General features: G+C 41.6%; 1 protein-coding gene across 1 annotated transcript in view; it reads right to left on the bottom strand.

The window, feature by feature from the left end:
• LOC109922919 (myosin-IIIb) overlaps window positions 1-16,481 on the bottom strand; it is a 133,326-nt gene that overhangs the window by 52,287 nt on the left and 64,558 nt on the right. Inside the window, exons 5-7 of the mRNA XM_048618487.1 lie at window positions 7,297-7,399; window positions 6,311-6,467; window positions 5,213-5,315 (exon numbers count right to left, since the gene is read on the bottom strand). Of these exons, the coding sequence (XP_048474444.1) occupies window positions 5,213-5,315; window positions 6,311-6,467; window positions 7,297-7,399 (363 nt within the window). The remainder of the gene's footprint in view (window positions 1-5,212; window positions 5,316-6,310; window positions 6,468-7,296; window positions 7,400-16,481) is intronic.

The following is a 16,481-nucleotide window of genomic DNA, read 5'->3' as shown; positions in this document are numbered from 1 at the left end:
GCAGTTCCTACTATCTGTTAATTCCATCCTCATAAAGCAAAGAACATTTTAGTCGGTCTTTATTTTAAATCACCCGATTTTTCTCTACTGTGCATGCAAAAATGGGTGCCATCTCAATTCTTTCACTCATTCACATTTAGGAGATCACACTTTGAATTAGTCCCATAACTTGAGTACTGTGAAAGAAAGGCATGTTTTGTTGATGCTTTTTGTTTTGCACTCAAGAAATTTTGCAAGAATACCAATTCAAGGGAAAATAATCATTTACACAGCATGAAAAGGGAGTGCTAATGGGTTGGCAACTAAGCCAATTTAGAATGATCAGTCAGGCTCACAATATGATGCACTTTCATCTATTGGAAGCTACATGATACAGTACCTGATTGTTTATAAAAACAGGAGGAACAAAACGCACAGTGACTGTTTCCACTCAACAAAATAGGATGTCAGTCATTTGCTGGTTCATTTCTCAAGGCAATGCCCTGACCAATCAATCAGAGTCAACCTACCTTGATTAAATTTGTTTTAAAAAGCCTGGCTCCTAAGTGTCCATCAGAATCAACATGTATAATCTCCATGGTACAGACACTACCAAACAAGCAGATTCAATGTGGCAATTAATCAGCAATCTCATGTAGAGTAACTGGTCTTCCCCCATGAATTGGTATTTTTGAGAAATATCTTGATGGGTGCAAGACAAAAAGGTTTGAAATTCTGTGTTTCTTTTCCCCAAGCAATCAAGTTCTGTATGACCATGTAACTATTACACAATCTTTTTCATATGGCCATTAGCTACACTGGGGCAAACCAAGGTGATGCCAATTGAGTCACTCTCATCCAATGGACTCACATACCCTCAATAAATATCAGTCCCTGATTCAGAAGTTGGATAACTAATCTTCTGCCCTTCAGAGATGCAAAGATAGTCAAGGGTCAGCAATTGAGGGGGAGGGCAGGGGTTGAGTGGGCATTGGTTGTGATGGTAATACATGACCCAGTATTCAGAGAGCAGAATTTAACCTGCGCTCACTGATGCTGTCTACAGTGGGGTTACACCTCAACCTTCTAAACTCAACCAACACAAACAACACTGAACTTAAGAGCCTTCTCTTAGTTACTTTTAAGTTTTCATTTAACTGTTTTAAAAACTAAAGAATTAAGTTATTAAGTACAGAAAAAAGTTAAGTATGCATCTACAATATCTTGTCTGGTGACTTAACTGTAGCACAAACACACTACAGGTACCAAAATGCTCCCTCAGTGTGGCAGTAAATACATGTGGGTGGATCAGATGGGCTAGAATGCTCTTATACAGAAAAATCAAAAGCAGGAAGAAAAAGTGCTTCGGAAGCAACCTGGTAAGTCTAAAATTAGTACACAATTCATAAATCTTAATTGGACACTAGGAATGAGTGGAAAAACATGGGTGTGTTAAATAGGATAAAATTAAGTGCACATGTACCCTTAGGATTTCTTCAAATTGTGTTCAAATATATTGAACATCTTCCACAGATATTCATTGCAGAAAGGTCAGATTTCTAAAACATGCCACATTTTAATGTTATTTTGAAACAAAAGAAAAATGGATGGATTATAAACAAGAATTTGGACAATACTGTATGGTTTAAAATTCACATTCCAGTCCTTCATTTTGAATACATTTCAATAGTGACTCGCAAGTCAATCCCATAAACATGATCAGTAGCACAACACGGATGAAGGTCTACGTCCCTGAAGCACAGATGTTTTCACTTTATCTAGACAATTTCTTTTTAGAGTGCACAGCAAGAGCTGACTGCCCATGGCTGAAGAGTTCGCCACCAGAGTTTACAGAGTTAGGGTAAAACATTGGTTTACAGTCGATTCAGTGGGAGAATGTTTTATCTAGAGATTTGTATGGATTTGCAATTCACTGGCTAAAAGCATTGAAAAGGCAGAAAATCTTAAACAGTTAAAAAGTACTTGGTTATACATTTACCTACAAGGTAATGGGCCAAGAATTAGAAAAAAGGGACTGGGTTGATTAGACCATTCTTTTATGTCGGTTTAATAGCCAAATAGCCTGTGTGCTGCAGATTTCCATTTGGTCGAGATATACAAGATTACATGATATGTATTGTATTCATGGTCAAAATAATTTTAAAGATACATTGTTATGATAACATCATCGTATCGTAGCATGTAACCAGAGTTTGTAAAACTCTCATACTGCATCTTACTTCAGATCATTCAAAGCTTAACATTCTACTGGGAGATGTGCTCCTCTCTTGCAACTTAACAGCTTAAATATTAGGTCAGACACCATGTATCTAAGGAATGTAATGTAATGTTTGTATATAGTGTCCGTTGCATACGTAAACATCATGATATGCATGCTCAGTTTGTGTCACAAGATACAATATAAGCATTGCCACATCAGGTAAAGATCAAAAGATATGGATATTGCAAGGCAAACTTGCACCAGGGAAGATAAAGAAAAGCTGTTCTCATTAGCCCATGATAGTAAAAAGGATGAGGGGATACAGATTTAATGGTTTGGGCAAGAAATGCAGGTAGGAATGAGTGGCGAAGTTACTTTACGCAGCAAGTGTTAATGATCTGGAACATATTACTACAATGATGGTGGAAGTAGAAATGATTAGCGATTTCTAAAGGACATTAGATGGCTACTTTAGGTTAAATTTAGTGTTATGGGACTAGAACATTGGAATGGTACTTACTGGTTTGAACTACTGACAGCCAGCATCCATGAGACACTGTGGGTTATCAGCAGCTGAACTGTACTCAAACGCAATCTGCAAACTGATGGCGCAGCATATCCCCCGCCCTACCATTACCGCCAAGTCAGGCAATCAACCTTAGCTCAATGAATAGTGCAGGGGAGAATGCCAGGGGACGGGGGTCGGGGGGGAGGCAACAGCAAGCATTCCCAAATTGAGCTGTCAATTTGGTGAGGCTATAAAACAGGACCAGTGGTATGTGAAAATGGTATAAAGCAGCAAAAGATAATTAGAGCCAAGGGATCCAATCCTTTTGGTTTGGAATCAAAGCATTCATGCCACACTTAGACCTGGATGTTGGTGGACATCTAAACAACTCGCTTGATAAAACATCCCCATCTTCAATAATAGGAGAGCTCAGCACATCAGTGCAAAAGACAAGACTGAAACATTCACCACAATCTTCAACCAGAAGTGCCATTGCAGCCCCCTCCAGAACTCCCCAGCATTACAGATTCCATTCTTCAGCTGATTCGATTCACTTCACGTGATATCAAGAGATGGTTGGAGACAATGGATACTGTGAAGGCTACAGGCCCTGACAACATTCTGGCAATAATACTGAAGACTTGTGCTCCAGAACGTGCCACTCGCCTGACCAAGTTGTCCCAGCAGTTACAACATTGGCATCTACCGGACGATGTGGAAAATTACCCAGGTATGCCTTGAACATAAAACGCAGAACAAATCCAGTCCAGCACACTACCACCCCAACAGTCTACTCTTGATCATTTGCAACGTGATGGAAGGTGTCATCAATAATGATATTAAGCAGCCTTGTTTCGCAATAACCTGCTCAGGAGTGATGCTGTTTGGGTTCCCCTAGGGCCACTCAGCTCCTGAACTCATTACAGACGCAGTTTAAACGTGGACAAAAACAGCTGAATTCCAGAGGCGAGGTGAGTGCGACAGCCCTCAACATCAAGGCTGCGCTTGACTAAGCCTGGCATCAAGGAGATCTAGCAAAACTGGAATCAATGGATATCAGGGGCACATAGGAAGAGGATTGTAGTTGTTGGAGGTCAGTCATCTCTGCAGGAGTTCCTCAGGGTAGTGTCCTAGGCCCAACCATCTTCAGTTGCTTCATCAACAGCCTTCCCTCCAACTGAAGGTCAGACATGAGGATGTTCGCTGATGACTGCACAAAATTCAGCACCATTCGTGACTCCTCAGATACTGAAGCAGCCCTTGGCAAAATATCCAGGCTTGTGCTGACTAGTGGCAAGTAGAAAAAAAAGAAATCACACCACACAAATGAACATCTCCAATAGGACACAATCTAACCATCGCCCCTCAAGTTTCATTGGCATTCCCATCACGGAATCCTCCGCTATCAACATCCTGGCAGGTCATCTGTGACCCGAAACTGAATGGGACTAGCCATACAAGTACTGTAGCTGTAAGAGCAAGTTACAGGCTAGGAATCCTACAGCGAGTAGCTCAACTCCTGACTCTCCAAAGCCTGTCCACAATTTGCAAGACACAAGTCAGGAGTGTGATGGAATACTACTCTCCACTTGCCTTGACGTGTGCAGCTCCAACCATAATCAACATATTTGACACCATCCTGCTGATTGGGACCCATCCATAAACATTCACTCCCTCCAACCCTGACACTCAGTAGCAGCAGTGTGTAGATATAGAAAAGGATGCTTCTTCACATGGGGCAGTCTACGCTGAGAGGTCACAGTTTTAGCTAAGGGGTAGCAGATTTAAAACAGAGATGAAGAGAAATTACTTATCTCAAAGGATCATGAAACGAATTCACTAGAGGGCAGCAGATACCGGGGCATTGTGTAAATTTAAGGAGGAGATAGACAGATTTTTAATTAGGAATGGGCTGATAGCTAATGGGGAATGGGCAGGAAAAAGTAGAGTTGAGGCCAAGATAAGATCAGTCGTGATCATATCAAAACAGCAGAGTGGCTGAATTGCCTGCTTCTGCTCCTAGTTCTTACGTACCATTTACAAGATGCACTGCAGAAATTTACCCAAGCTGCTCAGGCTGCACCTTTCAAACCCAAAATCACTTCCATCTAGAAAGACAGAAGCAGCAGATACAAGGGAACACCACATCTGCAAGTTCCCCTCCAAGCAGCTCACAATCCTGACTTGCAAACACATCACCTGGCTCCTTCATGGTCACCGGGTCAAAATCCTAGAATTTACTCTGTAACATTGTGGTTCTACCTACAGCAAACGGTCAGACACTAGTTGAAAGCAGCAGCTCAACACTACCTTCTCAAGAGTAACTAAGGATGGGCAGTAGATGCTGATTCATCCAGTGATACCACATCTAATGAATGAATAAAAATTCCTGAATAGCGTCACAGATCTTCGATTTGGATACACCTATTTTATTTGAACACAAGACATGAACATTTTAACAACTGAATTACAGTCCTGAGGTTTCTGGAAATGCAGCTATTTACCTGCTCTAAAAAGCCAACCATATCCAGGGCATTGCACACTTCATTATACTTCTTGCTCCAGTGCTGGATGGTTTCAGCTGCACCATATTTGTGATTTAAGTACCTAGGAAAAGTTTGGATTGTGGTATAATAATAGGAAGGAAAGAAAGCAACATTACAGATTATTTCAATTTTGTATATTCTACTATCCACATAACAGTTCAAGTTGAAGGGCATAATGAAGCCAAAACAGAAATCGCTGGAAAAGCTCAGCAGCATCTGTGAAGAGAAATCAAAGTTAACATTTTGGGTCTAGTGACCCTTCCTCCGAACTGATGGTAGTTAGGAAAATATCAGTTTACATGCAGAAGGTTGGGGCAAGGGGGGGCGGGAGGAGGAGATAAGGAGTAAATGATAGGTGGGGTAGAGCCCAAAGTGACAGAACAACAGTTGGGTAGACGAAGGAGTGGATAACGAGCTGGATAGGAGGGTGAATAGTGATTAATGGGACCTGGGTTGTTTGTAATAGCAGACTATGTGATAACAAGACCTGGTGTGTCAAGGTTAGGATAAGGACATGGGAGAGCTCAAGCCCTAAAGTTACTGAACTCGATATTGTGTCCGGAAGGCTGCAGGGTCCCCAAGTGGAAAATGAGGTGTTGTTCTTCCAGCTCATGCAGAGCTTCGCTACAGCAAGCCTGAGACAGAGATGTTGGCCAGGGAACACGGCAGTGCGTCAAAGTGGCAGGCAACCAGATGCTGAGTCTTTTCTGTAGACTGAACTCAAGTGTTCTGTGAAGTGGATACCCAGTCTACATTTCGTTTCCATCCGTTCTGAGGAAAGGCCACTCAGCCATAAATGTTAACTCCGATTTCTCTCCACAGATGCTGCCAGACCTGCTCAGCTTTACCAGCAATTTCTGTTTTTGTTTTTGATTTACAACATCTGCAGTTCTCGTTTTTTTATATGGTATAATGAAGGCTTTCAATATACCTTTAACTGGAACAATGTTACATTAATAAGGTGCCTTTCAGAGTTCTATTAAAATAACAACCTACTTGACATTAAGAACAAATCTAAAACAAACACATGGCACACTGCTAAAATAAAAATATTACCTGTAAAACTTAGAGTCCAGGAGACCATAAACTTCCTGGTCAGCAGCAGATATTCCAGCAAACATATAGTAGAATATATGAAAGTTTCTCTCGCCTTCATCCTGATGTACAACCCGGGATTTCTCCAAGAGGTATTCATTGATTTTAGCACCTTTCACTGAGTAAAAACGTGAAGCATCAAGTTATACATATTACAGTCAACATCCAATTCATCAGACAGAATCAGAAAAAGTTATGATCTGGTCTTAACTCTGGCTTTCAGAAGAACCCTAAATAGTCCAGTTCTTCCTCAATGTAACTCATCTATTGGGTAGTGACGGTAAAAGGAAAACACAGTTAAAACAAAAAAACGTACAAATTCAAAACAAAGGAGGTGCAGAAATACAGCAGGGTCCCAATAAGTAGGGGGCTAAAAATAATTTCCATTTTTGTGCATTTATTACATCAGTAAACTGCTGGGGTTTAATCTGACTAAAACTGTGCAATGCAAGTACAGAACAGTCGTAAGTTTCCACCAGGACATTCACTTAAAGTTATCTTATTGCCAAATGGAGAAAAATACCAGCCTGCATTCAGGCGAGCTGATCAACCGTCAACACCACATACAAGAGACACAAGTGTTACATAACAGTTTGTCAAATTCTTTTTAAAATCATTGTTACAATGTGAATTCCTAGTTAACCTGAGAACATGGGGGAGGGCTTTCTTCTTGAAGTTATTACTTGACCATTCTTGATGGCAATTAAAAGATTCAAACATTTCAGATCTGAGCAGAGATAAAGTCTGGAATGGCTGGGAGCATTAAATTAACAAAAAAAAATATATTGCTGGAAATATTCCCCATTTTCTGTTTTGGCCTCAGGTTTCTAGTATCTGCCATATTTTGCTTTTACATCTGGAGACATCTGTCAATAAAGAGTCAGAACAGAATATATTCAGCTCTTGTCCTTCAACTGGATGCAGGGGAGACAGATTGACATTTTTACCTGCAGTGTTGTGAAATCTCAGTTGAATGTACTTCCCAAATCTACTGCTGTTATCATTCATCACAGTCTGGGCATTTCCAAATGCTTCCAGAAGTGGATTCACCTACAGGAAGAAAAAGTTATGTTTAAATTAAAATCTGAAATTCAAAGTTTTGGCAAAGATCTGTAGCTCGGCTTGTGGGTGAGGTTGTTGACATGCTTGCCAAGCTGGCTTGTTCTCGTTCAGACGTTTCATCACTGTGCTAGGTGACAGCATCAGTGGAGCCTCGGATGAAGCGATGTTATTCTACTCCGCTTGGAATGTATACTGTCTGGTCTGTTATTGTGAGTAGTGTCATTTCCAGTTTTGATCTGTATGGGTTTGTATATAGGGTCCAATTCTATATGTTTGTTGATCGCATTATGGGTGGAGAGCCATGCCTCCAGGAATTCCCGTGTGTGTCTATGTTTGGCTTGGGCTACTTTGGTTAGCCAAACAGACAGGCACGGGAAGTCCTAGAGGCATGGTTCTCCACCCATAATGCGATCAACAAACATAGAATTGGACCCAACATACAAACCCATACAGATCAAAACTGGAAATGACACTACTCACCATAACGGACCAGACAGTATATATTCCAAGCGGAGTAGAATAACATCGCTTCATCGGAGGCTCCACTGATAATGTTACCTAGCACAGTGACAAAACGTCTGAACGAGAACAAGCCAGCTCGGCGAGTAAGTCAACAACCTAAAATCTCAAATGTTAACTACAAAGAAGGAGCAAAAAAGTGACTACTTGTTGCCTTCTCTATCCAATGGAAACGGAGTTAGAGACACATCTAGAGAGATGATGCTGCTCTTTCAGCTTGTGCACAGGTCCTCAACCGTGAGGTCTGCAGATAGACAGACCAGAGAGAAACAAAGTACTGGAGAAATGCAGCAGGACTGACAGCATCTGTAGGGAGAGAAGCAGAGTTAACATTTCAAGCCCAGTGACCAGTCAGAACGGGACCGGAAACATTAACTCTGCTTTTCTCTACAGATGCTGCCGGACCCATTGAGTTACTCCAGCTCCTTCTGTTTGTGTTTCAAAATTTCCAGCAATCCCAGTTTTGTTTTTATTACAGAGAGACTTTGATCATGTTGCTGACTCCAGTTTCAGAGCATTTGTTGGTGTAAAGAATTTAAAGTCATCTTGACCCAGACATCCACAGGCAGTGCCATGTTCAGCTTATTCTATGGCTTCAGGTTTAGTCCAAGGAGGTTGTACAGTTCAGTGACCACTGAACTTGAAGTGTAATTGCTGCGCACATTGCTCCTGGCTGCTGTACAGATAGAAGCAGCGGTGTCTGAGGACCGTAGGTGGGTAGCACGGTCTAATTATCCTTCTCCCTCTCTGATACTGCATCCGAACAGGAACTGTGACTGGGGGTACATGGTAATGTCACTGGACAAGCAACCCAGACATCCAGGCTAATGCTTGGAGGACGTAGTTTCAATCAATGAAATTTAGATTCAGTTCATAAATTTTGAATATAAAGCTGGTCTCACCAATGGTGATCACAACAACTATCAATAATTGATGATAAGATCTATCGAGTTCACTTATTTCCTTTAGGGAAGGAAATCTGCCATCCTTACCAGCTGATACAGGACTCCAGGTCTACAGCAATGTGATTGACTTTTAACTGCCCTCTGAAATGGCCTAACACACCACTTGGGGTAATTAGGAATGAGTAATAAACGCTAACTTCAGCGATGTCCTAATCCCATGAAAGATTAAATGAAACTCAAAAACTGGGGAGATAAAAAACCTTTCAGAACCACCCACTTCCTCTAAAAGATCCAGCACCACTCTTCTGACAGAATGTTTCAATCTGCCCAGCACATCTTACTTCCACTGGACACATACGTCACCCACACCATCATTTTTCAAACGCCCTCAAGGCATGGGCTATATGTCAAATCTGGGGTGAGCACACTATTTATTTTAGGTCCTGCAGCACCAAAACCAATGGTACTTTGGAGCTAGGTTTTATGGCAAGGGTACCTTAAAAAGATTTAAAATAACGAAGCTACAAATCATTTCTGTCAACACACACGCACGCAATGGGTGAGAAATCAGAAGATTAAAAAATATCATTCTAAATACTGCACATCCCAACCAATAAACAGACATTCAACTGTGTTCAAATTAGAACAAACAGAAGACCACATTAGGACACATTTGTGAAGTTAGCAGACAGAACCTGCACAGTTTTTAAAAATTAACATCCAACTTTTCTTTCATGTCAGCAGCAAAAATACTGGCTGTTAGCCTTCAATTGAAGAAATGACATTGTCCATAAAATAGCACAAACAGAAAGTAAAATTGTAATCTGGTCACTTAACTGAGGTGTAAAAAATGCTAATATGGTCTTCATTCTGTGAAGCAAATAAAGGTCTGGGGGTGGAAATCTGCAGCTTGAAGCTCTGCCAATAAAGGCAGCATGATTAATTCCCACAACTCAGAAGATGAGTGTTATTCATACAACATAACCACAACCAAATTTAACAGATTGTTTTTTTTTCTGATGGAATACTTGCTTCTTATAATCGTGGAATAACATCACATAGAACAGGAGGAAGCAATTCTGCTTATCTAGCCTTTGTTCATTGTTGCTTTGAAAGTTACTACTGGAAATAGTTTCCACTGCTCTTACCATAGTGTATTTCAGGCCACAGCAAAACTCCCCCCTTATGGTTCCTGTAGCAATAAACCTACACATGTCCTTTGAATGTAGAACATAGAACAGTACAGGCCCGTCGGCCCACGATGTTGTGCTGACCGATTATCCTACTAAAGATCAAACTATCCTGCATACCCTACATTTTACTATCATCCATGTGCCTATCCAAGAGTCGCTTAAATGTCCCTATTCCTTTGGTCACCATCCCTTTTAGAATTCAAAACAGCAAACACCATCCCCCCCAACAACATTGGAGTATCTCTGTCAAATCTGTCCTCAACCTTTGTTGCTACAAGAACAGTAACCCCACATAATCTTTCCACATAACTGACGTGTCGCTGCACTCGCAACGTTAACTCTTTTCTCCTCACAAATGCAGCCAGACTTGCTGAGTTTCTTCAGAAAATTCTACTTTTGTTCTACAGCATTAATTCTATTTTAGTAATTAGAGACCTTGACGGTCATTGTATTCACACAGTCATTGCCCTTTTAAATTTGTACACAAGTTTGAAGATCACGATACATATTGTAGCACAAAACTCAGTATTCCTTTATCAAACATCTTTTGAAAATCCACATACATATCAATTATACCATCACCAACACTTTTAGTTTATTAAAATCTTCAATCAAGATAGTCAAGCACAAAAAAATTAAACAAATCCATTTTCATTTGTTAAACTGTATTCTTTCAAGTGCCAATTCCCGTATTTCTAGATTCCCTCTAACAGTGTTGCCAGCTTCGTTGATTGATTGATTTATTGTCACGCGTACCAAAAGACAGTAAAAAGCTTTGTTTGCAAGCGGTACAGGCAGATCACAGCAAGCAAAGGATGTACAGATAAAAAAAAACTTAGAGGCATACAGGTTACATTGCAGGCTACATTACTTAAGGCTAGAGTCCATTGAACAGTCTGATAAAGGCCAGAAAGAAGCTGTTCCTGAACCTGCTTGCGCATGTTCAGGCTTCTGTATCGTCTGCCCGACAGAAGAGGTTGTAGGAGAACATCAAAGATTCATCGCACCCCAGTAATGTCAGCCACATTTCCGTGGCAGCTAGCTGTGTAAATAGAGTCCATAGATAGAAGCTTGGCTTCCGTGATGGTCTGGGCTGCGCACACCACCTTCTGTAGTTTCTCAGTCCTGGGCAGAGCAATTTCTATACCAGGCCATAATGCACCTGGACAGTATGGTTTCAATGGTGCATCTGTAGAAGTTGGTAAGGGACCTCATGGACATGCAAAATTTCCTGGGCAGCCTGAGGAAAAGGCATTGTTGTGCCTTCTTGACTGTCGCATCTACGTGGGAAGTCCAGGACAGGTCATCAGTTATCGTCAGTCTGAAGAACTTTATGCTCTTCGCTCTCTCAACCTCAGTTCCACTGATGTAAATGGAGGCGTGTTCTCCTCCTTTCTTTCTGAACTCAACCATCAGTTCTTTAGTTTTGGTGACATTAAAAGGCAGATTGTTTTCATTGCACCATGTCACCAAGCCCTATATCTCCCTTCTGTAGTTTAACTTATATCCATCCCACTACAGTGGTGTCATCAGCAAACTTGTAGGTGGGGCTCATTCAGAAATTGACAACACAGTCATAGGTGTACATGGACTACAAGCTGAGGACGCATCCTTAGGGGGGAGGGGGAGGGTGGGTGGGGGAACGCCAGTGCTGAGTGTTATTGTGTAGGAGGTGCAGTTACCTATCCTCACTGATTGCAGCCTATGGGTCAGAAAGCTGAGGATCTAGTTGCAGACGGCGGAGCCAAGACCATGGTCATGGAGTTGTGTGATCGGTCTGGAGGGAATAATGGTGTTGAAGGTGAAATCGTAGTCAGATGGAGTCTGATGTAGGTGTCTGTGTGTCCAGATATTCCAGGGATGAATGCAGGGCTAGGGATATGTGGCTCTGTTGTGTCAGTAGACAAATTGTAGGGGATCGAGGCAGGTTGGGAGACTGGAGTTGATGTGGGCCATGACCAGCCTCTCAAAGCACTTCCTGATTATTGAAGTCAGAGCTATCGGGGCGGTAGTCATTAAGGCATGCTGCATGTGTTTTCTTGGGTACGGGGATGATGGTGATCTTCTTGAAGCAGGTGGGGACTTTGGTTTGTAGAAGGGCGAGGTAGAAGATGTTGGCGAACACCTCTGCCAGTTGGTCTGCACGGGATGAGTGCTTGGCTGGGGACACTACTTGTCAATAGTTACCAGATTTATTCCTTTTCCATTTTTCTTAAACAGTGGCAAACCTTCAGTCCTCTGGCATCTCTGATTTGCTATGGTTAGTTTGCTCACCAAGCTGGTTCATTAGTTTGCAGATGTTTCATTACCCTGCTGGATAACATCATCAGTGCAGCCTCCGATGAAGCGTTGTTGTGTTTTCTCGCCTAGTATTTAAACTCTGGGGTCCGTTGGATTTGATCACCTCATTTCCGGTTTTCCTTCGCAGTTGTGTATATAAGGGTCTAGCTCTGTGTTTATTGGTGGCCTTCTTGGTGGAGAATCAAGCCTCTAGAAATTCCTGTGCTTGTCTCTGTTTGGCCTGTCCTAGGATCCTGACGTTGTCCCAATCGAACTGGTTGTTCTCCTTATCCATGTGAATGGAGGCGAGGGAGTTATCGGTCGTGTCTTTTTGTTGCTAGTTGGTGTTCATGTATTCTTGTAGCCAGTTTTCTTCCTGCCTGTCCAATGTAATGTTTGCTGCAGTCCTTGCATGGAATTTGGTGTCTATCACACAAACAACAGGAAGATACTGCATGTCCTGATGCACTCATCACGCTACCATACATCAAGAACATATCTGAACTGACTACAAGACGCCTACGACATTGGGCATCAGAGTAGCACACAAACCGATGTCAACCCTATGCCAACTGTTAACTCGAACCAAAGACCCCCTACCCACTACAGACAGAACCAACGTGATACACATAATTCCATGCAAGGACTGCAACAAACGTTAGATTGGACAGACAGGAAGGAAACAGGCCACAAGAATACATGAACACCAACTAGACACGATCGATACTCACTCATCTCCATTCACATGGATAAGGAGAACCACCAGTTCAAATGGGACAACATCAGGATCCTGGGACAGGCCAAGCAGAGACAAGTGCGAGAATTCCTCGAGGCCGGTTCTCCACCAAGAAGGCCATCAATAAACATGTAGAATTAGACCTTATTATATATACACCACCGCAGAGGAAAACCGGAAATGAGGCAATCAACTCCAACGGACCCAAGAGTTTAAATACCAGGCGGGAAAACACAACGGTGCTTCAGCGGAGGCTATGAAATGTCTGCAAACTAACGAACCAGCTCAACGAGCCAACCAACCACAGCATTCACAAACCGAGCTACAAATCTACTCAAGAACCTTAGATATTTCTTCCATATCCAAAGAGCATTGGAAAATTGAGGTCAGTCTCAGCAATTTTCACCCTCCCTCAGTAAACTTAAGATGCTTGCCATCTGTGCCAGGAGACCGGTCATCTGGCCTAATGCCAATTTTTAAATATCTTCCTTCCTCATTTGTCAGAAGAGGCCAGCAGCTAACTAATGGAAAGCTCAATGTCTTCTTCAGGTATATAAATAGTACAAAAGGTGGTGAAGGACATATAGCGTGATTTGAGACCAAAAAGGGAAATTACACATGGAAGCAGGGGCGGGCAGGCAGGCAGGCTAGAGGTGTTAAATGAACACTTTACATCTGTCTTTACAAAGGAGGAGGATGTGGCACTGATCATGGTGACAGAAGGAAGCTGTGTCACAGCAGTGGTCAAAATTAATAAGGAAGTGGACTTGGATCACTTTGTGGCACTTAAAGTTAACAACGCACCGAAACTGGATGAGACACAAAGGATTTTAAGGAAGTGAGGGTAGAAACTGCAGAGCAATTTCTGGGTACAATCTTTCAGTCTTCCCTGGAGGTGCCAGAAAACTGGAGAATTGCAAACCCAACAGCCTTGGTCTAAAAGGTCTGGATAAGTCCGTAACTACAGACCATTACTTTAACTTCAGTGGTAGGGAAACTTCTCAAAACAATTGTTTGGGATAGAATTAATAGTCACATGGAAAAAAGAAGGTGATTAGGAATAGTCAGTATGGATTTCTAAAGGGGAAATCATGTTTAACTGATTTGAAGGTTGTCGTAAAGGTAACAAAAAGCCTCAATGGAGGGCAATGTTGTTGATGTGGTGTACATGAATTTCCAGAAGGCATTGGATACAGTGCCACACAGACTTGAGGAAAGTTACAGGTCAGGGTCTAAAAGGGAAAGTAGCAAAATTGGCTGAATGATAGGAAACAGAGTAATGGTTAATGGACTTTTTTGGGTTAGAAGGAGGTTTGTAGTGGAGTTCTATGGGGTTGGTATCTGGACCCTTGCTTTTATTGACATTAATGATCTGAATCTTGGTGTAGAGGGGACAACATGAAACTTGGAAGAATTATAAACTGAGGATGACAGTGTGGAACTCCAAAAAGAACACAGACAAGTTGGTGGAGTGGGCAGATAAGCAGTAAAAGTAGTACAAAACTGAAAAGTGAGGGGTGATGCACTTTGGTAAGAAGAACATAGACAATACAAAACAGGGGTACAATTCTAATGTGAGTACAGGAGCAGGGGAAACTGAACATATATGTGCATTGAAGGCAGCGGAAGAGGTGCAGAGAGCAGTTAATAAAGCACGGAGTGTTGTTGGCTTTATTAATAGGGGCATAGAGTACAAGAGCAGGGAAGTGGTGTTGAACATGTATAAGGCACTTATTAGAGCTCTGTTCGAGAACTGTGTACAGTTGTTGGTACAACATTAAAGGAAATATGGGAACACATTAGACAGAGTGCAGAAGAGAATGGTTCCAGGTATGAGAAATTTTGGTTAGAAGGGTAAGAACATAGAGCAGCAACACCCAGAAACAGGCCCTTTGGTCCACCATGTCTATGCCAACCATGATGCTATTCTAAACTAATCCCATCTGCCTTCAATGGTCCATATCCCTATATTCCCTGTCTGCTCAGGTGTCTGTGTAAAAGCCTCTTAAACATTGCAAGTGTATCTGCTTTTACTACCTCCCGTGGCAGCGAATTCCATTTACTATCTTCTGTATGAAAGAGCTTCCTCACACATCCCCTTTAAACTTTCCCCCTGTGAAGTGAAGAAATTGAGATGGCCTTCCTTAGAGAGAAGGCGGCGAAGAGGAGATTTGATAGAGGTTTTTAAAAGTCATGAGCCAGCTGGATACAGTAGATAGGGAGAAGCCTCGGTTGAAACGTCCTTCATCATACTTCAGGGAGCGTATTCTAAGCCCTAGCTACCTGCTTTGGGAAAATGTTTCTCTTGCATCACTTTTTTTTTTAAAAAAAGTATTACCTCACATGTAAACCTCTCAATCCTTTTATAAAGGGGGAACATTGTCAAGAAGTTTATCAAATCTCCTCTTGGCCTTCTCCTCTACAATGAAAACAGTCCGAATTAGTCCAATCCAAACTGAAGTTTTTCATCTCTGAAACCATTCTTGTTGACATCTTCTGTCCCCTCTTGAAAGCATTCCCATCCTTTAAAATGTAGCATCCGGAATTGTACACAATACTCCAGCTAAAGTCTACCTAGCATCTTATATAGATTCAGAATTAAGTTCTTGCTCCTATACTCTATACACCTATTAATAAAGCCGAGTATACTGTCTGCTTTATTAACAGCTAGCTCAGCCTGTCCCGTCTATCTTTAAGGGCTTATGCCAATGTACATCACTTAGGGCAGAATCCTTTGTTTTATTCTATATCTCCACATTTTTCCTACCAAAATACATCACCCACAATTCCCCCACACCGAATTTCTGCCACCTATCTACTCAGTCCACAAGTTTCTCAATGCTCTTTTATATCATCTTCCTCACAGTTTACAATGCTCTCAAGTTTTGTATTATCTGCAAACTTGGAAATTTTTCCCTGCAGACCAAGATTGCTTTTTTTAAAAAAAGTAAAAGGGTCCCCTGGGGGAACTTTTCCTACAAACCTTCTTACAGTCCCAAAAATATCCATTAACCAAGAGAAGCAGCAGAGTTAATGTTTGGAGTCCAGTAGCCATTTGTCAGAACTGGTCTGAGTTCTGATGAAGGGTCACTGGACCTGACATATTAACACGGCTTTTCCTTCAACAGCTGCTGCCAGTTTCTCCAGCACTCAGTTTCAGATTTCCAGCATGTGCAGTTCTGTGTGTTCAGTTTAGTGTTCCATTATCCATTACGATCAACTATCCACAATGATGATACTATTATGCTATTGATTGGTAGTACACGAAAATCCTTGTCGATTCCTGGTTAATCCTGTGTTTACATTTACTTCATGACAAAACTGGTTGCCAAAAGGAGCCTAGAACATCAAAATATAAAAAGAACTTTACCAAAAGTTTTTTTTAAAAAGCCATAAGCCTCGTTATAACTTTGTGTCTTGCTCAGCAACATTAAAAA

This window comes from Rhincodon typus, chromosome 1 (genome assembly GCF_021869965.1).
Source record: "Rhincodon typus isolate 14 chromosome 1, sRhiTyp1.1, whole genome shotgun sequence".
In the NCBI taxonomy this organism is placed as follows: domain Eukaryota; kingdom Metazoa; phylum Chordata; class Chondrichthyes; order Orectolobiformes; family Rhincodontidae; genus Rhincodon; species Rhincodon typus.
This window is presented reverse-complemented; position numbering and strand designations above follow the sequence as displayed.